Here is a 17,081-nt window from a genome sequence, read left to right as displayed (position 1 = left end):
ACCTTGGCTATTAATAGACACGATGATTCCTCCGCATCCTGCCTCTCCTGGGGGAGTTTCCTTTTTCAGGCTGATTTGTACTTGTATCCTTATCATTTAGTCTAGTGATCCTTAAACTTTAAATGGCTATCAAAATCATTTGATGGTCTTACTCTAATGCCTGCTCAGTGGACTGATAGTAGGTGAGATTATGCACTTGGAAGAATCCCCAAGAGCTGCTGCCTCTGCTGCTTTTCTGAGGAACATGCTTTTTACAGCAAATATTTAGTCTATTCAGAGGTTCTAAACCCACACAGGGGTTGCATAGCAAATATCCTGCATGTCCAATTTTTACATTACAATTCTTTTTTTTGTTTGTTTTTTTTCAAGACAGGGTTTCTCTGTGTAGTCCTGGCTATCCTGGAACTCACTCTGTAGACCAGGCTGGCCTCGAACTCAGAAATCCACCTGCCTCTGCCTCCCAAGTGCTGGGATTAAAGGCATGCACCACCACCGCCCGGCTACATTACAATTCATAACAGTAGCAAAATTACAGGTATGAATTAGAAACAAAATAATTTGATGGTTGAGGATCACCATACCATGAAGAACTATAATACTCACAGTATTAGGAAGGCTGAGCATAACTAGCCTATTTTATCGCTCTTTTAGTCTGAATTTTGAGAACTGGCAGTATAAATAAATAAACAACCGGTGTTGTGCATCTAATCAAAGTACACTGATATTGAATGCAAGCTATGGATATCTCCTTGCCCTATTACATGTTATTTGTTTGATAAACATTGATTGGAAATCAGAAAGGATACTGACCCAGGATCTTGAGCTCGGCATTTGCATAAATGGACCCGTATGCATTTTCTGCTATGCACTGGTACATCCCAGCATTTTCAAAAGTCACATCATACAGTCTCAGTTCCCCTTTGTGATACTGAAAGGCAAAATAAAGAACATGGGTTTGGGGAACATGCATTGTACGTAAACTCTTCCTTCAGTTTTATGCCAATGCTTGACCTAGGAACGTTGTGATCATACACCTTCATTCTCACCTATGATGCACAAACTGGGATGTTCACGGCATGGAGAAGACCAACCCACTTACCATGCCCAGTGGTTCTTGTTCTATTCATCCTACAGAGCTGAGAGTCCACCTTTTCCCCTTTGGACCAGCTGGGAGATTAGAGTGGGAAGGTGGAGAATGGACCCACTGTTGTTACTGGTACCAAGGCTGGGATAGGACTTAGCACGTCTTTCTTACCTCTGTTTCTGTGGGGTTCAGGGGAACAGTGGCAAAGAGGGGACAATATCAGTGGAGATGGTTGAATATGAAGGGGGCAGTGCGACAAAGGAAAAGTAAGGAAAAAGAGAGAGGGGTAAAGAGAAGATTACAGACTCTGTTGAATGTGAAGGAAGACACTTTGTTTTTCAAGGAAGTGTTTCTTGTATTTCAGGGCCCAAGGACCCCCACTCTACTGACCATCCTGTGACTGAGCACACACTTAGGTGCAGTGAGGCACTTCAACATACTTACCGCGTATCCATTTTTCAGCCACCTGATGGTAGGAATGGGCTTCCCTGTGGCAATGCAAGGCCAGTAGAGATCACTGCCTATGTCCACCTCTGTGTCATTGATATGTTCTACCCATTCAGGAAATGCTGTAAAGGAGAAACAATATAAGTGTTTCAATCCTCATCACAATCTCATGAGAATAAAATTTGCATTTTGTTAACTTTATTCTGGAGAATACATCCAATATTATGTGTCTGCTTGCACAGGTCTATATGCTATAAAATTCATACACTGTTATAAAATAAGATAACTAATTCAGCTATAAATTGTGCTTCTAGATGTACTTAATTTAACTTATGTGTATATGTGTGCCTTCATGAGTTTATGTGCACCATGTGCATGTAGGTGGCCCCAAAGTGTATTAGATTCCCTGGAGCTGGAGCTATAGAAATTGGAGCCATCTGACATGGGGCTACAAACTGAATTCCAGTCTTGTGACAGAGCAGCAAGTGCTTTGAACTTTTGAAGCATCTTTCCACCCCTCTCAGTTATTTTTATCTACAAATTTAAAGGCTAATTCGAGAAAAATACTAAATTAATTGATATTTGTCTTATAACTTGAATCTCTTAGATACACCAAAATGAAAATTGAGGTTTTTAAAAAGCTATTCCTCAATTTGCTATTATATATAGCAAGCTGAGCCATAACACACACACACACAGACACACACACACACACACACACACACGCACACATTTCATCGTTGAAGATTATATATATTTCATTTTTGGATATGTATATATATATGTCTTCTCTCTCTCTCTCTCTCTCTCTCTCTCTCTCTCTCTCTCTCTCTCTCTCTCTGTGTGTGTGTGTGTGTGTGTGTATTTTACCTTTTTGGTTAAGGCTTAGGACCTTTTCCATTTCCCATATTACACACTATCTGCTTAACGCAGCTTTCTTTCTTACTCTCTAGGTATAAATATGATCAGAACACTTAATTCACTTCCACACAGCAGCTTCCTTAGCAGCTGTCACTGGGGAAACTCCTGATTGAGTGAAATGGCCTTCAGTCCATTTTCATTTTTATCTACTCGGCAGTTGTAGAAAATGAGAAAATAATAGAAATTGCCTCAAAGGAAAAAGAATGTTTCCACATGAAAAATCAGTGTGGTTAAATATTCAGTTATCTAAGCAGCCCACACAAATGTAAGTAAACAGTGTAAAATAAGGAAGGAAACACAGAGAGAACTCTTCATGGAGTACTCTATTTTATTTTCTTTTTTATTGAAAATTAGACTTTGCAGATTATTTATTTTCTGTGGAAAGTGCCATGTGCATATTATTATAAATAGTACACATATGTATATATAATTATATGCACATATGAGAAATTAGAAAATATTTTGTGAGAGATCCAGACTATCAATATTAAATTAATACATGAATAAGCAGATGCCTCTTTATGCATGCTTTGTAGTATAAAATCTAATTTAGCTTTTTTTTTCACTAATCATTTGTTTGTAACTTATGGGGAAAATTTTAGAAATTGAATGCTGACGAATCTGTTAGTTGAATACAGGTTTTATTTTATACAGAATGTCTTCAGTACTTTAATGGCAACTCTGCTGCCTTGGCTTCTCAGGGTGAGAAAGGGATGTGACCATACATAATACAATGTCAAGAATCAATAATTGAATCTTTTTGGTGAATTGTGTATGTAGTTTCATTATATAGCTTTGCAGAAAGTTTCCTTTGAGCTACAGATAAAGCTGAAGATGTCTTGTAGTAAAACGAAATAAAGGATGGGTCATTTAATATAACTCTATCACTTTGATTCTTTAAGGCCTTAGGTATTTGACAGTTAAAATTTTTTTACTCTACTGAGGACCTGGAGTGAAGTTTTCTAAATGCATTGAAATAACCTTATCTATAATCATTAGACCCAACATAAAAGTGGTAATACTATTCAAGATGTTCACAGAGCCCACGGACTTTGTTCCTCTATGAGAAGCCATTTCATATACACTTGATATGTGTCATGTTAATGATACTGAGCCATTGGATATTTAATTTCAGGGGAAATATTTACATCCAATCTCCAAAGGTATGAATTTTTAAAATTATTTTCCAGCGTTGAAATCATGCAGGGATACAGAGACATTCACTTACTGACACGGATCACTCGATGTCTGAAAGGTATGCATTAGGAGAACACCGAAAGGGAAATGAGAGTTTGGCATAGGTGTGGAGTGTGGGATCCAGGTGCTAAGGACCGAGGATGAAGTGCAGAGGAGAGAATCAATGACTGCTAATGGAGTCCAATCTAATCAGATACAGCTGAGAATCAATCAGCTTTAGCAAAGGACAATCTGAGTGATTCTACAAAAATGATTTCAGCAGATGGGTGGTGGGAGATGGAGTGAATTAAGAGGGAAACCAATTGGATATGACAATCAATTTTTAGAGTTCAAATGACTCCATAAAAATTTATTTTTGGATGAGATTAGGAGAAGACAAGCAGAGCATGAGCTAGAGTTAAAAACAAAGCAAAACACAGAAGGAAGATGCAAGGGGATTGCCATGAGTTCGAGGCCAGCCTGGTCTACACAGTGAGTTGCAGGATAGCCAGGGCTATATAGACAGACTGTGTCTCAAAAAACAAAAACAAAACCAGCAAACAAACAAAACATTGGAATGATCTCATTGAACCTAGTTGTTTATTTCATAATATGGAAAGTTGTAAAGGTAACTCCAGCCTAAAGAAGTTCCAAGAGTCTGAGCCTGGAGAGGTGACTAAGAGAGTGATTAAGAGAACTTGTTACTCTTATCAAAGACTATTAAATTCTTAGTAGGCACATGACACTCACAAGCATCGGTACCCACAGTTCCAGGGAATCTAATGCCCTCCTCCAGCCTAAAGATGTAGGCATCAGGCACATATGTAATACACATACAGACATAGAGGCAAAATGCTGGTGCACACAAACAAAATTTAATACATCTCAAGAAAATAATTGAAATTCCAAGAGTTGCCTGGAAAGAATTTCTGTCTTCCCTAGTAAGTTTGCTCCAATGGGTGAGGGTCAAAGCCTTGCATCGAAATAATTTTGTCAAAGTAAGAAGAGCTGATTCCTAATACCAGGACTAGCTCCAGTAACATGAGCACCTGGGGATTCTTTAGAAATATACATTGTGAAGCTCACACTCATTGTGAAGCTTCTCAGTCAGAGATTTTAAGGCAGGCCCAACAGCCAGTACTTAATCGAGCCCCTCAGGGAATTCTGAGGCATGTTAAGCTTTACAAACCATTAACCCAAACTTTAAACCATAATGCATACGTTCATCTATAAATAATAACACTGAAACATAGAGCATAATAGAAGTTTAAATGAGCAGCTTTTTGAAAATTATCAACAACTATCAATCTATTACTATAATCATAATATGAAACATGTAAGTTCATACTGACGATAACTCAGAGTTGTAACTTAATTAGAGATAAGGTAAATATCTCACCTATTCGAGTAACAGAATATACATCACAGTTTTTAAAACCATTAATCATTCTATGATAATTCTTTCTCAAGTATGAAAAAGTCTTTGAATAAGACATTGGTGGTGTTCATAAAAAATTAAAATATCTACCTTGAACATAAATTCTTGCCTGGTGCTTGTCCTTTCCCCTAATGTTCTCAGCCTCACACTCGTAGAGGCCTTCATCTTCTAGCTGGATGTTGAAGATCTTGAGGACAGCCCCTGAGGTGCTTATCTCAGCAGTGCTAGGCATTGGTTCTAGCACCTTCCGCCACCGAATATCAGGAACAGGGCTTGAGATAGAAGATATAAAAACTTAAGCTCCACACTGATTAAAGAAGACACACTTAAGTTATTTATTTCCTGAAAAGGCATAAAACCTCTTGTGTTTCTATGCATGCCAATGAAAAGCACAAGCATACTTACTTGCCAAGAGCGAAACACTCTAAAGTCACATTTTGGCCCATCATGGTATATATGTCCTTGAACTGCACGACAATATCAGCAGGATATGGCTTTGTTGTTCCTAGTATTTAAAAAAGAAGACACAAATACCCATAATCTATTATTCACAATATTTCCCCCTTTTTCACACCATACAATTTTGTAGGGTAGTACTGAATCAATATGGAAGGTTTTTTACACATAGGTATGTTTTTGTCCCAATATGTATTTGTATAGGCACAATATGTGCAAGTATGAACTTTATTGAACAGCATGAAACCTAATCAGACTAACTTGGCTACTGGCTAACTAATCAGACTAAATAGGTTACAAAATTTCAAGGTGTCATTAAGGAACTGCAAATACGTGTAAAATACTTGACCAATGCTGTGAGGCACTTGAGGAGGTAGAAAAAGAAGAAGGAGATAAAAATATGGAAAACGAAAGGGAAGAAAGAGAACAAAGTGAGAGAAAGAAATAGATTAAACAAACAGAAGACAAAGATTTATCCTCAGAAACTAAAGTAATGGAACAAGAGGGTTGGCAGAGAGAAGCCATTTATTCTGACCATGCTAATGCTATGCTACAGATATGACTTGCCTCTGTTACTCAGGACATCAGTTATAAACTGTGTGCCGATAAAATACATGCAAATGGCTTACTGCATCGTTAACTACCAAAAACAGGAGTATGTACTGCTAAAAAAAAGTAATAAATATTCCATGACAATATCAAAGGCAAAACAAAATAATCAGCCTAAGAGTGGTCACCAAATAAAGAATTCAGAGTTACAGAGGGAATGTGGAAATCTTAGGCAAAAATCAAAACTGAATTGAACCATTTCAGGATAAATCTCTAAGACAGAATTAGAGAAAGCATGTATGAAGTCACATGATAATACAATGACGATAAAATATACACGCTAAAGATCATCTGAGAGCATGATGCAGAGGGTCCAAGAACACAGTGTTAGAGTTTTGAGATCAATTTTTCAATTTTATCAAGGAATAAATAAATACCAGTGGGTTTTGGTAAGAATATAGATCTTACCTTTGGCCTAAGGTGAAACCCTAATGGCCGTTCTAAGACTTCCTGTATCAGAATCTGCATTTCATGTTTTTCTCAGAACTCCCCAGTGACTTACATACTGACATAACTAAAAGCCACGGGGTTAGCTGTTCTGAACATCAGAGGAAGGGGAGAATTGGTCAATGCAAATGCTACTTGTTAGAAAGCTGAACACATACAGCCACATGGGTGGAAGGGAGCAGGGAGAAGAGAAGCTTGCGGGAAGGCAATGTAAGTGTCCTGAACACTTTGGAGAGTTGTGGGACAAGTCCAGAATGTAGGAAAAACTAAAGCCTGAACACAAGAGAAAATGAGATATGTGAATTTAAATCCATTTACATGACCACTAACAAAAAATGTGCATTTTAGTGGGAATATCTAGAAACAACTGGAGAGAAATAGGAAAAAGAGGAACATCTGGTACTTAGTGCTGTGTGAGACTTGCCAGAGGAAGAAGGTGAGCCTTGCAGAAAGAAAAGAGAGCCTTTGAGAAGCAGGTGAGAAGTGTCAAATATTAAAAGGAATGGGGGCTAAAAACTGCCTTTGATTGAACAAATATGAATTTTTTATGATTATTCCAAATGGCCTTCACAGAATGGAGAAGAACATGAGGAGTGAGGGGACAGGGTTCTAAACATAGAAAAAGAAAGGAATGAGTGATAGAGAGAAGCCCTGATTCAGATGGGATGTGAGCCAGAGCACATGGAGGATTGGTTGCATGGAAACCTGTCCATCACTGAGACAGGAAGCAGAAGAATATGTAGAAAACACAGGGAAAGCACATCTGTGAGGCAGAGCAGGAAAGGCAATCAAGGCCCCTTTAAAGAGGACACATGTGACCTTGTGGAATAGTGAGGCTAGGAATGAACCAATTATGTGATCAGTTCCTCACAAGAAGTAGAGGGAATCCCAGTGGCAATTGTGTCACTTCCCACGTTTATGGGAAGAGAGGAAACAAACAGATCATTTCTGAGGAGTGGAGTCACCACTGCTAATGTAACAAATGAACTGGGGTTAGGCTGGGATGGGAGAAGCAGGTGTCCTGTGACATGATTGGAGCGCACTTCAAGCAGAATGCTTGTTAAAAAGTTGTAGGAGGAGCTAAGGTGGGAGGAGTAAGGAGAGGAAAAGGAAAAGGAAGAGGAGGAGTTAGGGAGAGCAGAGATGTAGGAGGATGGAGAACTACACAGGTATGGAGAGCAGTCGTGGGTAACAATTTATATTTAGGTGAACTAATTGGGAAACAATTCTAATTGTATGGCCATATTGTTATTGAGCATTACTAAATATATAAAGCCTTTGATTAATATGTAAGCATTAGAGTCTCATTTTTTTACTGGGCCCACGCGGATGGTGGGATGGTCTGGGCAATGTCCAGCCTTGCAGAGACAGTGTGGAAGATTGGCAGAGCCATCTCCCACGCTGGTGTCTCATGGGTGGTAGGGCTGGTGTTTCTGACTGGCCGTTTCTAGCTGCGGTGCACGTGGTCTCCGGCCGCTGAACATGGTGGCTGAGCTCGGCAGAGCTGCCGCAGCTTAGATAGATAGCATGACCAGAGGCCATTTTAAATAATTACGTCAACAAAAAGTTATGGCAAAAATTGAAAAAAAAATGGAGGTGGGATACAACCCTACCCACAGGTTACAGCAAGGTATACTCATTAGTTAAAGCAGAAGTGGCAATTATTTATGTTTATTTGTACCATGTAAATAATTCTTCAAAATCATTTTTTTCTAATGATGTGATAATTTTTTGTTTCATTTTGCTCTAAACATTTAGACTCATTTCAAGTTTACTATCAAGTACAGATGGTCATGAAACAAAAAGAAGATTCCAGACATTTCCACTGTAATTCTTTAGGGGCCCTGAACTAATGAACTGACCCGCCGTATACTTTCTAAGGTAGAGGCAATGAGTGTGAACTTAACCATTTTAGGATAATCTTATTAAATATAAAACTCAACTTCAAAAGCTTAAGACTAAGTCTTTAACCCAGCATACGCTATATGCTGTCTGCCCCAGGAAGACACCCAATCATTATGATAAATGTGCTATAAACAGATAACTGTGCGAAACTCAGTATAACAAATAAAATACTTACGTTCAGGTATTGGGATGAGGGGTATAAACTTGCTGAAGACACTTTTTGTAATAGAAGGACTGGACACAAAGCAGGAGTAGTTGCCCCTATCAGAAGCCTCAACATTTGCGATGTAGAGATTGCCATTGGTCTGAGACACAAATCTTCGTTTATCCATTGTGATAAATACAGGAAATTCATTCAGAAGCCAGCGATAGCTCAGATCATCTAGAAGAAAATATTGCCTGCTAAATATTAAGCTCGTCTCTGTATGCAAAGATTCTGCTTCCTAATTGCAATCCGCCACACAGTCTGACAGAGGTTATGTGTCAGTAAATATTGGAAGGGGAGACAGAACATGTTTTCTCATAGCTACCATATTTTCAAGAATATAACTGTCATGGTAAACAATTAAACCTATCACTATGTGTCTATTAGTCACTGATCTTTAGTACTTTATAGAGTCTCAACATCCTTCCTTCTATTTCATTAGTCCATGAACTGAAACTTGGGGCAAGTAAATTGCACAGCGTTTATGACTGTTAAATAGACCTGAGAATCTAAATCCAGGTCTGATAGTTATACAGCTCATAATCTATCTTTCCTACTCTCATACATAGACATTTATATAATAGATTGTCATATTAAAAAAATAAAAACCACACAAATGGAAGAAAAGCATGTTTTGGTTTACTTAAATATTAGGAAAAATGAAATATGATGATTTTAAAATAATTTAGTTTATTTGTGTGTGCCTGCGGACACTGAAGGTAGCTATTCACAAGGGACCCACAGCTTCCATACTTAATTGGGACTCAGGTAAGTGACCTTTATTATCTTACACATCATCCATTTAAGCCTCTCTACATTTAGTCTTAAACCCACTGCCACATAACTGCTGCAGTCCCTTGTCCCAACCCACCAATATCCCCCAAAGAGTAGGCCTTTTGGTGGGACTCAGGGTTCTCCCATATCCACTTTCAGACATTCCTTTTATCCCCTCTGCATCCTTTGTGACTCCCCAAGGAACTGTAGAACCATTATCAAGCACGGTCCACACAGCCACTTTTCTTGCCTGGGAATCAGAGACCCCACAGCTGTCATACAGTAATTGGACCCATAGTGTGCAACAGCCAGCAATGAACTGAACATCCACCCAACAAAGACAAGAGCAGATATCTACTTCAAGAACTATGTCAAACATGCTAACTCCAGATGTCTAGATCCTGGCACAAAAACAATACAGGTTATTAAAAGAAATTCTGGGAGTATCATCATCTCAGATTAGAAGTTATATTCCAGAGCTATAGTAATAAAAGCCAGCATGCTATTGGCATAAAAAAAAATCAGATGCACTGATCAATTGAATTGGATTGAAATGCTAAAAATAATTACACAAACTTATTGACACATTTTTTTTTCTTGAAAAAGCCAAAAATACATACTGGAGAAAAGACAGTATCTTTAACAATTAGTACTAGTTAATTAGTAATTGGTTACCAATTAGGGTAGATGTATATGTAGCAATGAAAATAGTTCCACATCTATCACCTCACACAAAACCAAACTCCAAATGCATAAAGAGCTTTCTGAACAAAACATGGACAACACAGAAATTAAGACCAATGTTGAATAAGTGGACTCCCCTGAAGCACAATACCTCTCTAGAGTAAAGCACACAGTCAGTTGAGGAAAGTGGCAAGCTACAGAATGGGAAAAACATCTTTGCCAGTTATACATCTGATAGAGGGTTACTATCACAAAGAAATTAAAGAAAAAAAGAAAGAAGAAATTAAATAATCCAACTAAAAACTACAGTATAGACCTAAACAGAGTTCCCACAAGACGAAAACAAAAACATTCCAGAAATGGCCATCAGGAATATGCAAGTTAAAACTTCACTGAGAGTTGATCTTACCCTAGGGAAAATGGTCAAGATCAATTAGAGAAAAATAACAGCACATACTGGTGACAATGTGGGAAAGGGGGAACTTTTGCTCATGGCTGTTGGGAGTGTAAACTTGTGCAATCACAATGGGAATCAGTGTGGAGCTTCTTCAAAAAGCTGAAAACCAGTCTATCACAAGATTCAGCTTACCACTCTGGCATATACATATAACACGACTCTATATCCTACTATAGACACTTCTTTGCCCAGGTTCATTGCTGTTATATTCATAATACTCATAAATTAGAAAGTACCCAGGTGTCCACCAACTGATAAACAGGCAATGATAAAATCTGGTAACTTACACAAGAGAATATCATTCAGCTGTTATGAAAAAATGAAAATTTGAAGTTTGCATGTATATGAATGGAACTAGAAACCATCACCCAGAGTGAAGCAACCAAGCTGACCCAAAAGCAAAAACTACATATTTTCATTTATACTTGGATGTTGGCTTTTATGCTTTTGATATGATTGTTTCAGACTGAATAACCCTAGATGTTATGGAGTTGAAAGGGTCCATGGGGCAGGAAGGTATATTTCTAGGAAAGGGGAATAAAGTGTCATGTTATAGAGAGAAAAGAAAAAAACTGGACTAGGGGGATTATTAGGCAGAGGAATAAGAGTGAGGGGTAAATGGGGGATATAAGGAAGGACAACTAACAGCTAAGGTCTTTTGAAAACCATATGAGAATCTAGCATTCTTTAACCTTCCTAATTTATATACATATATGAAAGAAACTTAAAGGGAATCATAATGGAGGAGACAATGACTCATCCAGGCATCCTATGTTCCTGAGTAAAACTTCCAGTGCCAGGAATGAATTACATCTTGCTGAGTAGTTTATCAAAAGGATCCCGGAGACCCTCATGAACACAACAGGGTATTGACAAGGCTGTTGGTTAACCTGACAGTAATGTCCTTCTGCTGAAGACACACTTACTTATGTAATAGAATGTGGAGAAATCAAGCTTGTGCCCAATTAGTAGCTTCACCTCTACATACTAGCATTCATGGTGCTAGAAGGTGCTTTACACGCTACTGGAAGAGAGAACTAACCATCATCTCACCTAACTACAAACTCTGTAACCTACAAAAGAAACCTATCTGGAAGATATAATAGTGCAAATGTTATGTAAATAAAGAACCTCTACATAACACTGCTAAAATGCCCCTAAACCTAAGAGTAGATAGATTATAGATCTAAGGGAAAAAATATGTTCTGACTAGTTTCATGCCAACTTGACACATGTTAAATCAACTGAAATGAAGGAGACTTAACCGAGAATAAGCCTCTATAAGACCAGGCTATCCGCAAGTCTGTGGGCATGCTATTAGTTAGTAATTGATGGGGGAGGGCCCATCCCATTATGAGTGGTGCCAACCCTGAGCATGGGGTCCTGTAGTCTATAAGAAAGCAGGCTGAGCAAAGTATGGAGAGGAAGACAGTAAGTAGCACTCCTCCATGGCATCTGAATTAGCTTTTGTCTTCAAGTTCCTGCTCTGTTTGAGTTCCTGTCCTGACTTCCTTCAATAATGAACAGCAATATGGAAGTGTAAGTCAAATAAATCATTTTCTTCTAACTTTCTTTTTTTGGTCATGGTGCTTCATCTCAGCAACAGAAACCCTAAGACAACGTATTACTAATATCCTGCTAAAGAGACATAGAAATGAGTTTTGTCCTAAAGATTTTCTGCTACACACATAGATCCTTCCCTCACTCAAGCCTCATCAGAGAAGTTTCTTCTTACAGTAGATGATATCTGATAGCAAGTACCACAATGGACACTTGTGTAGACAGTGAAAAACTTTGGAGCATTCAGTTCTAAATGGGAAAACTTTATTAATCTCCTCCTCTGAAGGCTCAAGAATCTATGGGGAAAAGAGGCAGAAATATAGTAGAACCCAGAGGTGGTGGGTGTCTCCAAGGAAACAGCCTCTTCCAGACACAGCAGGACTGATCCACGCATGAACTCAGAGATTGTTATTGCATGCATAAGACCTGTGATGTTCAAACCAGAAAAAAATCCACAAAGTGACAAGGGGATGTGAACACAAAGTGGAGCCCTAATCAAAAAGGTATTTACAATTGATACATGATGGGAATGCAAAATTAGTTTATCCAACTGAAAGTTATTGTGTCTTGGTACATGAACCACACTCCAGGGTAGGTCTCATACCCAGGAGTAGTTGATAAACTCAAAATGAACTCCATGTTCTCTCTCTGTCTCTCTCTGTCTCTCTCTGTCTCTGTCTCTGTCTCTCTCTGTCTCTCTCTCTCTCTCTCTCTCTCTCTCTCTCTCTCTCTCTCTCTCTCTGTGTGTGTGTGTGTAAGAGAGAGACAGAGACAGAGATAGAAAGACAGAAAGATAATTTTGACTTGTTTTTCGTTATGAGATTAAGAAAGACAGAGAAAGAAAGAGAGCACAAGCATGAAGTTAGAGAAGATGAAGTTGAATGGGTAGCAGGGTGTGGAGAATCTGAGTAGAGTTTACAAGTGGAAAGAACACTATCAAAATACATTGTATGTAATAAAAATAAAAAAACAACAAAATTAAATAAATATAGCAGGGAAAGGGAGGAAAAGGAATTTCCATCTAATTAGTTGATAGACGTAGAATTCTCTATTTTTTGCTTCAATGGGTATCTCTCCAGTAGTCCTTTAACAGTCAAGAAAAAAAATCACTATAGCCAATATATATTTATAGATCCCCAAAGTGAATATAATTGAAAATCTTTCTAAGTCAACCTAAGTATAATTTTATTTATGGTGAACAATAAGTTTCTGATACCAGTCAATCATTTTTAAGGATGTATATATCAGAATAAATCATCAGTTTGCATGGGAAACTGAAAAGAGTATAGACTACAGACTAGGGAACATGAAACAAGACACACACACACAATAGGAAGCTCTACAGAATTACAAAGAAAACTCCAGCACTGCATTTAGATTAGCTGCGTGCTTTTCTCTAGCATTCTGCAATGTCAAAAAAAAAAAAAAAAAAAAAAAAAAAAAAAAAAAAAAAAAAACCAGTCAAGATGGCTGTGATAGTTTGTTTTAATATTTCTCATACAACAGATTATGTGGAACATTTGGGGGTATGTAGATAAGTTTATTCAAAAGGGAACAAACACATGAGATGCTCGCTCTGTGTGATTCATAGCAGACAACTTTCTAGGTATTTCTATCTATTCATGATGGGAATATTTTAATGTGATACTAAATGCTAGCTTTGTAAGACTTACATGGATATTTATTTTATCCTGAAAGGGCTATAGACAATTTTGCATAAAATCTTTAACAGGTTACTGAGATTTCTGAGATGATGCCATCTTGGGACAGGGTAAACAGTATCATCTTCAGAAGGATGTTTATGGTAGTTTGATATTTGTGGTAGGATAATGAAGACATCCACTTTTACTTATTTGGAAATGATATTTCCTACTCTCAATTGAAATGACAATCAAATTTTCTTTCACTGATTTTCTTAACCATTACTTACTGCAAAAGGAGAAAAATTCAAGACAGTGTGTGTATTTCCTTCTATAAAGGGGAAATTTTAAATGATAGAATATTTTAAAGACACACTCATAAAGCACACTTAGAACAATATGGTTGTGTCAGCATGCAAAGGAAAAATTTCATCCCAATTCTTGCTTTTATTGCACTATTTCCATAAGAGATGGGTAAAGAATAACAAATTGTGATTACTGAACGTTTAAGAGATCCAAGTCATCAAAATGTATAAACACAAGTCTTGGACTATAAAGGTCTTTCCAAGCCACTGAATGCACATCCTCTGATTAATATGATTTGAACAAAGTAAATACCTTTCATGCTCCACTAAATAAAGGACATGGTCTTTGGCCTTGTGAGACCTATGAAATAATTACTCTAAAATTATTTGACAAGGTTTAGTAACTGTAACACCGGCCCCTCTAACTTCAGGACTAGGCCATTTTGAAGATTAGAAGCCATTCTCCAACCCATTTCTCTCAACTATGCAACATTCTTTTTTATGGTCCTGGCCATATGCAGATGATAAAAGAAACTGTATTTAAATATAGCATAATATGATTTTCCCCTGGTACCATAGACTAAAGTAAATAATTAATTGTCATCCAAGAGTTAAATGACAGCACCAGGTTAAGGAATGTTGTTTATTGATTGACGCAGAAGTCTCTGCCTTGCCCCAGGAGAGTCTGGACTACACATATAATGCATAACTTTATTATGGACAACTGTAATGTCTTTACAATTTTGTTATATTACTTTGAACTGCATCATTTAGCATACTACGTGAAATAATGTATGTAGCTTTCTTCTAAAGATACACTGAAGAACATGAGTGTTTCCAAGAGCAACGATTTGAAAACTTTTTTATGTTTTCACATCTTGTGAAAAATTAGCCTTGACAGAACACAATTTATATTACCAGTCTAATCTCCTCAGCTTCTGGTCACTGCTTAGATGTAGTAAATGGTATGTTCCCCATGAACTCGTGTGCTCCTTACCTGGCTCTCATGCTCTTGTCTGTTTCTGTGCTAATCCCTCTAGTCTGTTGAGATGAACTCATGATCATATTCAACTCACGGGGGACTGCTTCCTTATTCGATTTTAAATTCACATACACATATCTATTATTAGTCATCTTGTTAATACTACCTGCCCTTCAAATGGGGGGAATACTTCTCAATTCATTCTTAATAAAAATATACTTTGTACTTTCTGAGTAACAATAACTGAAATTGTATGGTTATATTTAGAAAAATACTTTGACTAAAAAGTGATGTTATATATTCTTATTGACAGGAGTATTAGATGGTCAAAACTCACATGTATAAAATGTATAAATTATGTGTTATAATTAATGAATTAAATCTAATTTATCTTTTTATGAAGCATAGCCCCTACATGTAATACATTTAAAGCATTATTTGATCTTTTGCCCCTTATCTCCCTGACGTATTGAATATTGGCTCTGTGTTGGACAACCATGTAATCAGTTGCATTTCAAACATTATTATCAAATTTAAGAAACCGTACTGAAACTGGACCTTTGACTACTTTTAAATAAGGAGACTAGTTTGAGTCAAAACATTTTCCCCTGAGGAAAGCCATAGAGCACTCAATTCAGAGGAAGTGGATCTCACTCTGTCTATGTCTCTGTCTCTGTCTCTCTCAGTGTGTGTATATGCATGAAAGAGAGAGACAGACAGAGAGACAGACAGACAGAAACTAAAATTAGTGTAGTAGGTATACTTAATAGTAATGTTGTCCCCAATATGTTAATGCTAGTTAGGCATGCTTTATTGACTTTAGTAATAATCTATTGTGATTATACATCCAATATACCATTTTCAACATCACTGTTATATGTGAAGTTCCTAAGGTCTTCAAAGAAGTTAGCACGAAAGATAATAAATTAACCCTTCATTTTAAATGTAGAAATTATTTAGTTAACATAGTGAAGACTCATTTTCAGATCATTACTATAAAGATACTGCTTGGCAGACACAAATAGGTCCATAAATAACATTCACACAGAACCAGAATCCTATAGTATATTCCTTTGCATTCTCAATCTAATGAAGTTCTAAGTCACAAAGCAGACTCCATTCACTTGTATGCATCAAGGATGACGGAGATTGATGGCAGAGAGTTGAGATATTTTAGTTGAAGGATCAAGTAAGCTGGCAGCATGTGCCTTAGAGCTAATCGTGTGCTGATAGAGATGAAGAACTTTGAATATTTTATTCAATTAATGACATTTCCTCAGACCATTCAATGTCAAGTTAGCTTTCTCAGATTGAAGAAGCAAATGACCCCCTTAGTTGAATGGTTTTAAGCTGCTGTTTAACTTGTAAAGTCAGCCAGACAGCCCTCTTGTTGCCTTCTTCAAAATACATTTATAATTTAGCTAAAATATGCCTTGAATTCAATGCAGAATTTAGTATACTCTACAGAATATATATTTCACGAGATCTCAGACTCCCATGTACTACGTGGACCACCATAATGCTGTAGAACCCATCCCTGATTTCAATTCTACTTTCCTCTAGCCCAGTGGTCTCCAGCTTTCCTAGTGCTGCGACCTTTAATGCACCTCTTCATGTTGTGGTGATCCCCAACCATAAAATTATGTTCATTGCTACTTCATAACTTTGCTACTGCCATGAATTCTAATATAATCATCTGATATGCAGGATATTTGATATGTGACTCCATGAAAGGGATGTTTGACATCTCTCCAAAGGGGTCATGATCCAGAGGTTGACAACCACTGCTCTGACCCTCCTTTAAGAAGTAACCATTCATGTCATATGGTTCTTCTGTATAACGCTCTGAGTACAAATCTAGCTAGTGAAAGCTCAGGGTTGCCATGGATGCATTGATAACGGCTTCCACAGCACACAGCTCCTGACACTCCATTTCCTTTTTTCCTGCCTTCTTCCTCAATCCCTCTGATGCAGCTACTCTGGCTTGCTTT

The 17,081-nt window shown here is 37.5% G+C and overlaps 1 protein-coding gene across 4 annotated transcripts in view; it reads right to left on the bottom strand.

Annotated features, from left to right (window-relative positions):
• Cntn1 (contactin 1) overlaps nucleotides 1-17,081 on the bottom strand; it is a 285,977-nt gene that overhangs the window by 89,914 nt on the left and 178,982 nt on the right. For all 4 annotated transcript variants that reach the window (XM_076911932.1, XM_034516364.2, XM_034516363.2 and 1 more), the window contains exons 7-11: nucleotides 8,659-8,865; nucleotides 5,472-5,571; nucleotides 5,157-5,338; nucleotides 1,529-1,653; nucleotides 811-928 (exon numbers count right to left, since the gene is read on the bottom strand). In XM_076911932.1, the coding sequence (XP_076768047.1) occupies nucleotides 811-928; nucleotides 1,529-1,653; nucleotides 5,157-5,338; nucleotides 5,472-5,571; nucleotides 8,659-8,865 (732 nt within the window). The remainder of the gene's footprint in view (nucleotides 1-810; nucleotides 929-1,528; nucleotides 1,654-5,156; nucleotides 5,339-5,471; nucleotides 5,572-8,658; nucleotides 8,866-17,081) is intronic.

The sequence above is a fragment of the Arvicanthis niloticus genome, chromosome 13 (assembly GCF_011762505.2).
Source record: "Arvicanthis niloticus isolate mArvNil1 chromosome 13, mArvNil1.pat.X, whole genome shotgun sequence".
NCBI classification, from domain to species: domain Eukaryota; kingdom Metazoa; phylum Chordata; class Mammalia; order Rodentia; family Muridae; genus Arvicanthis; species Arvicanthis niloticus.
Note: the sequence above shows the minus strand (reverse complement) of the source record. Positions and strands in the feature narration are given on the sequence as shown.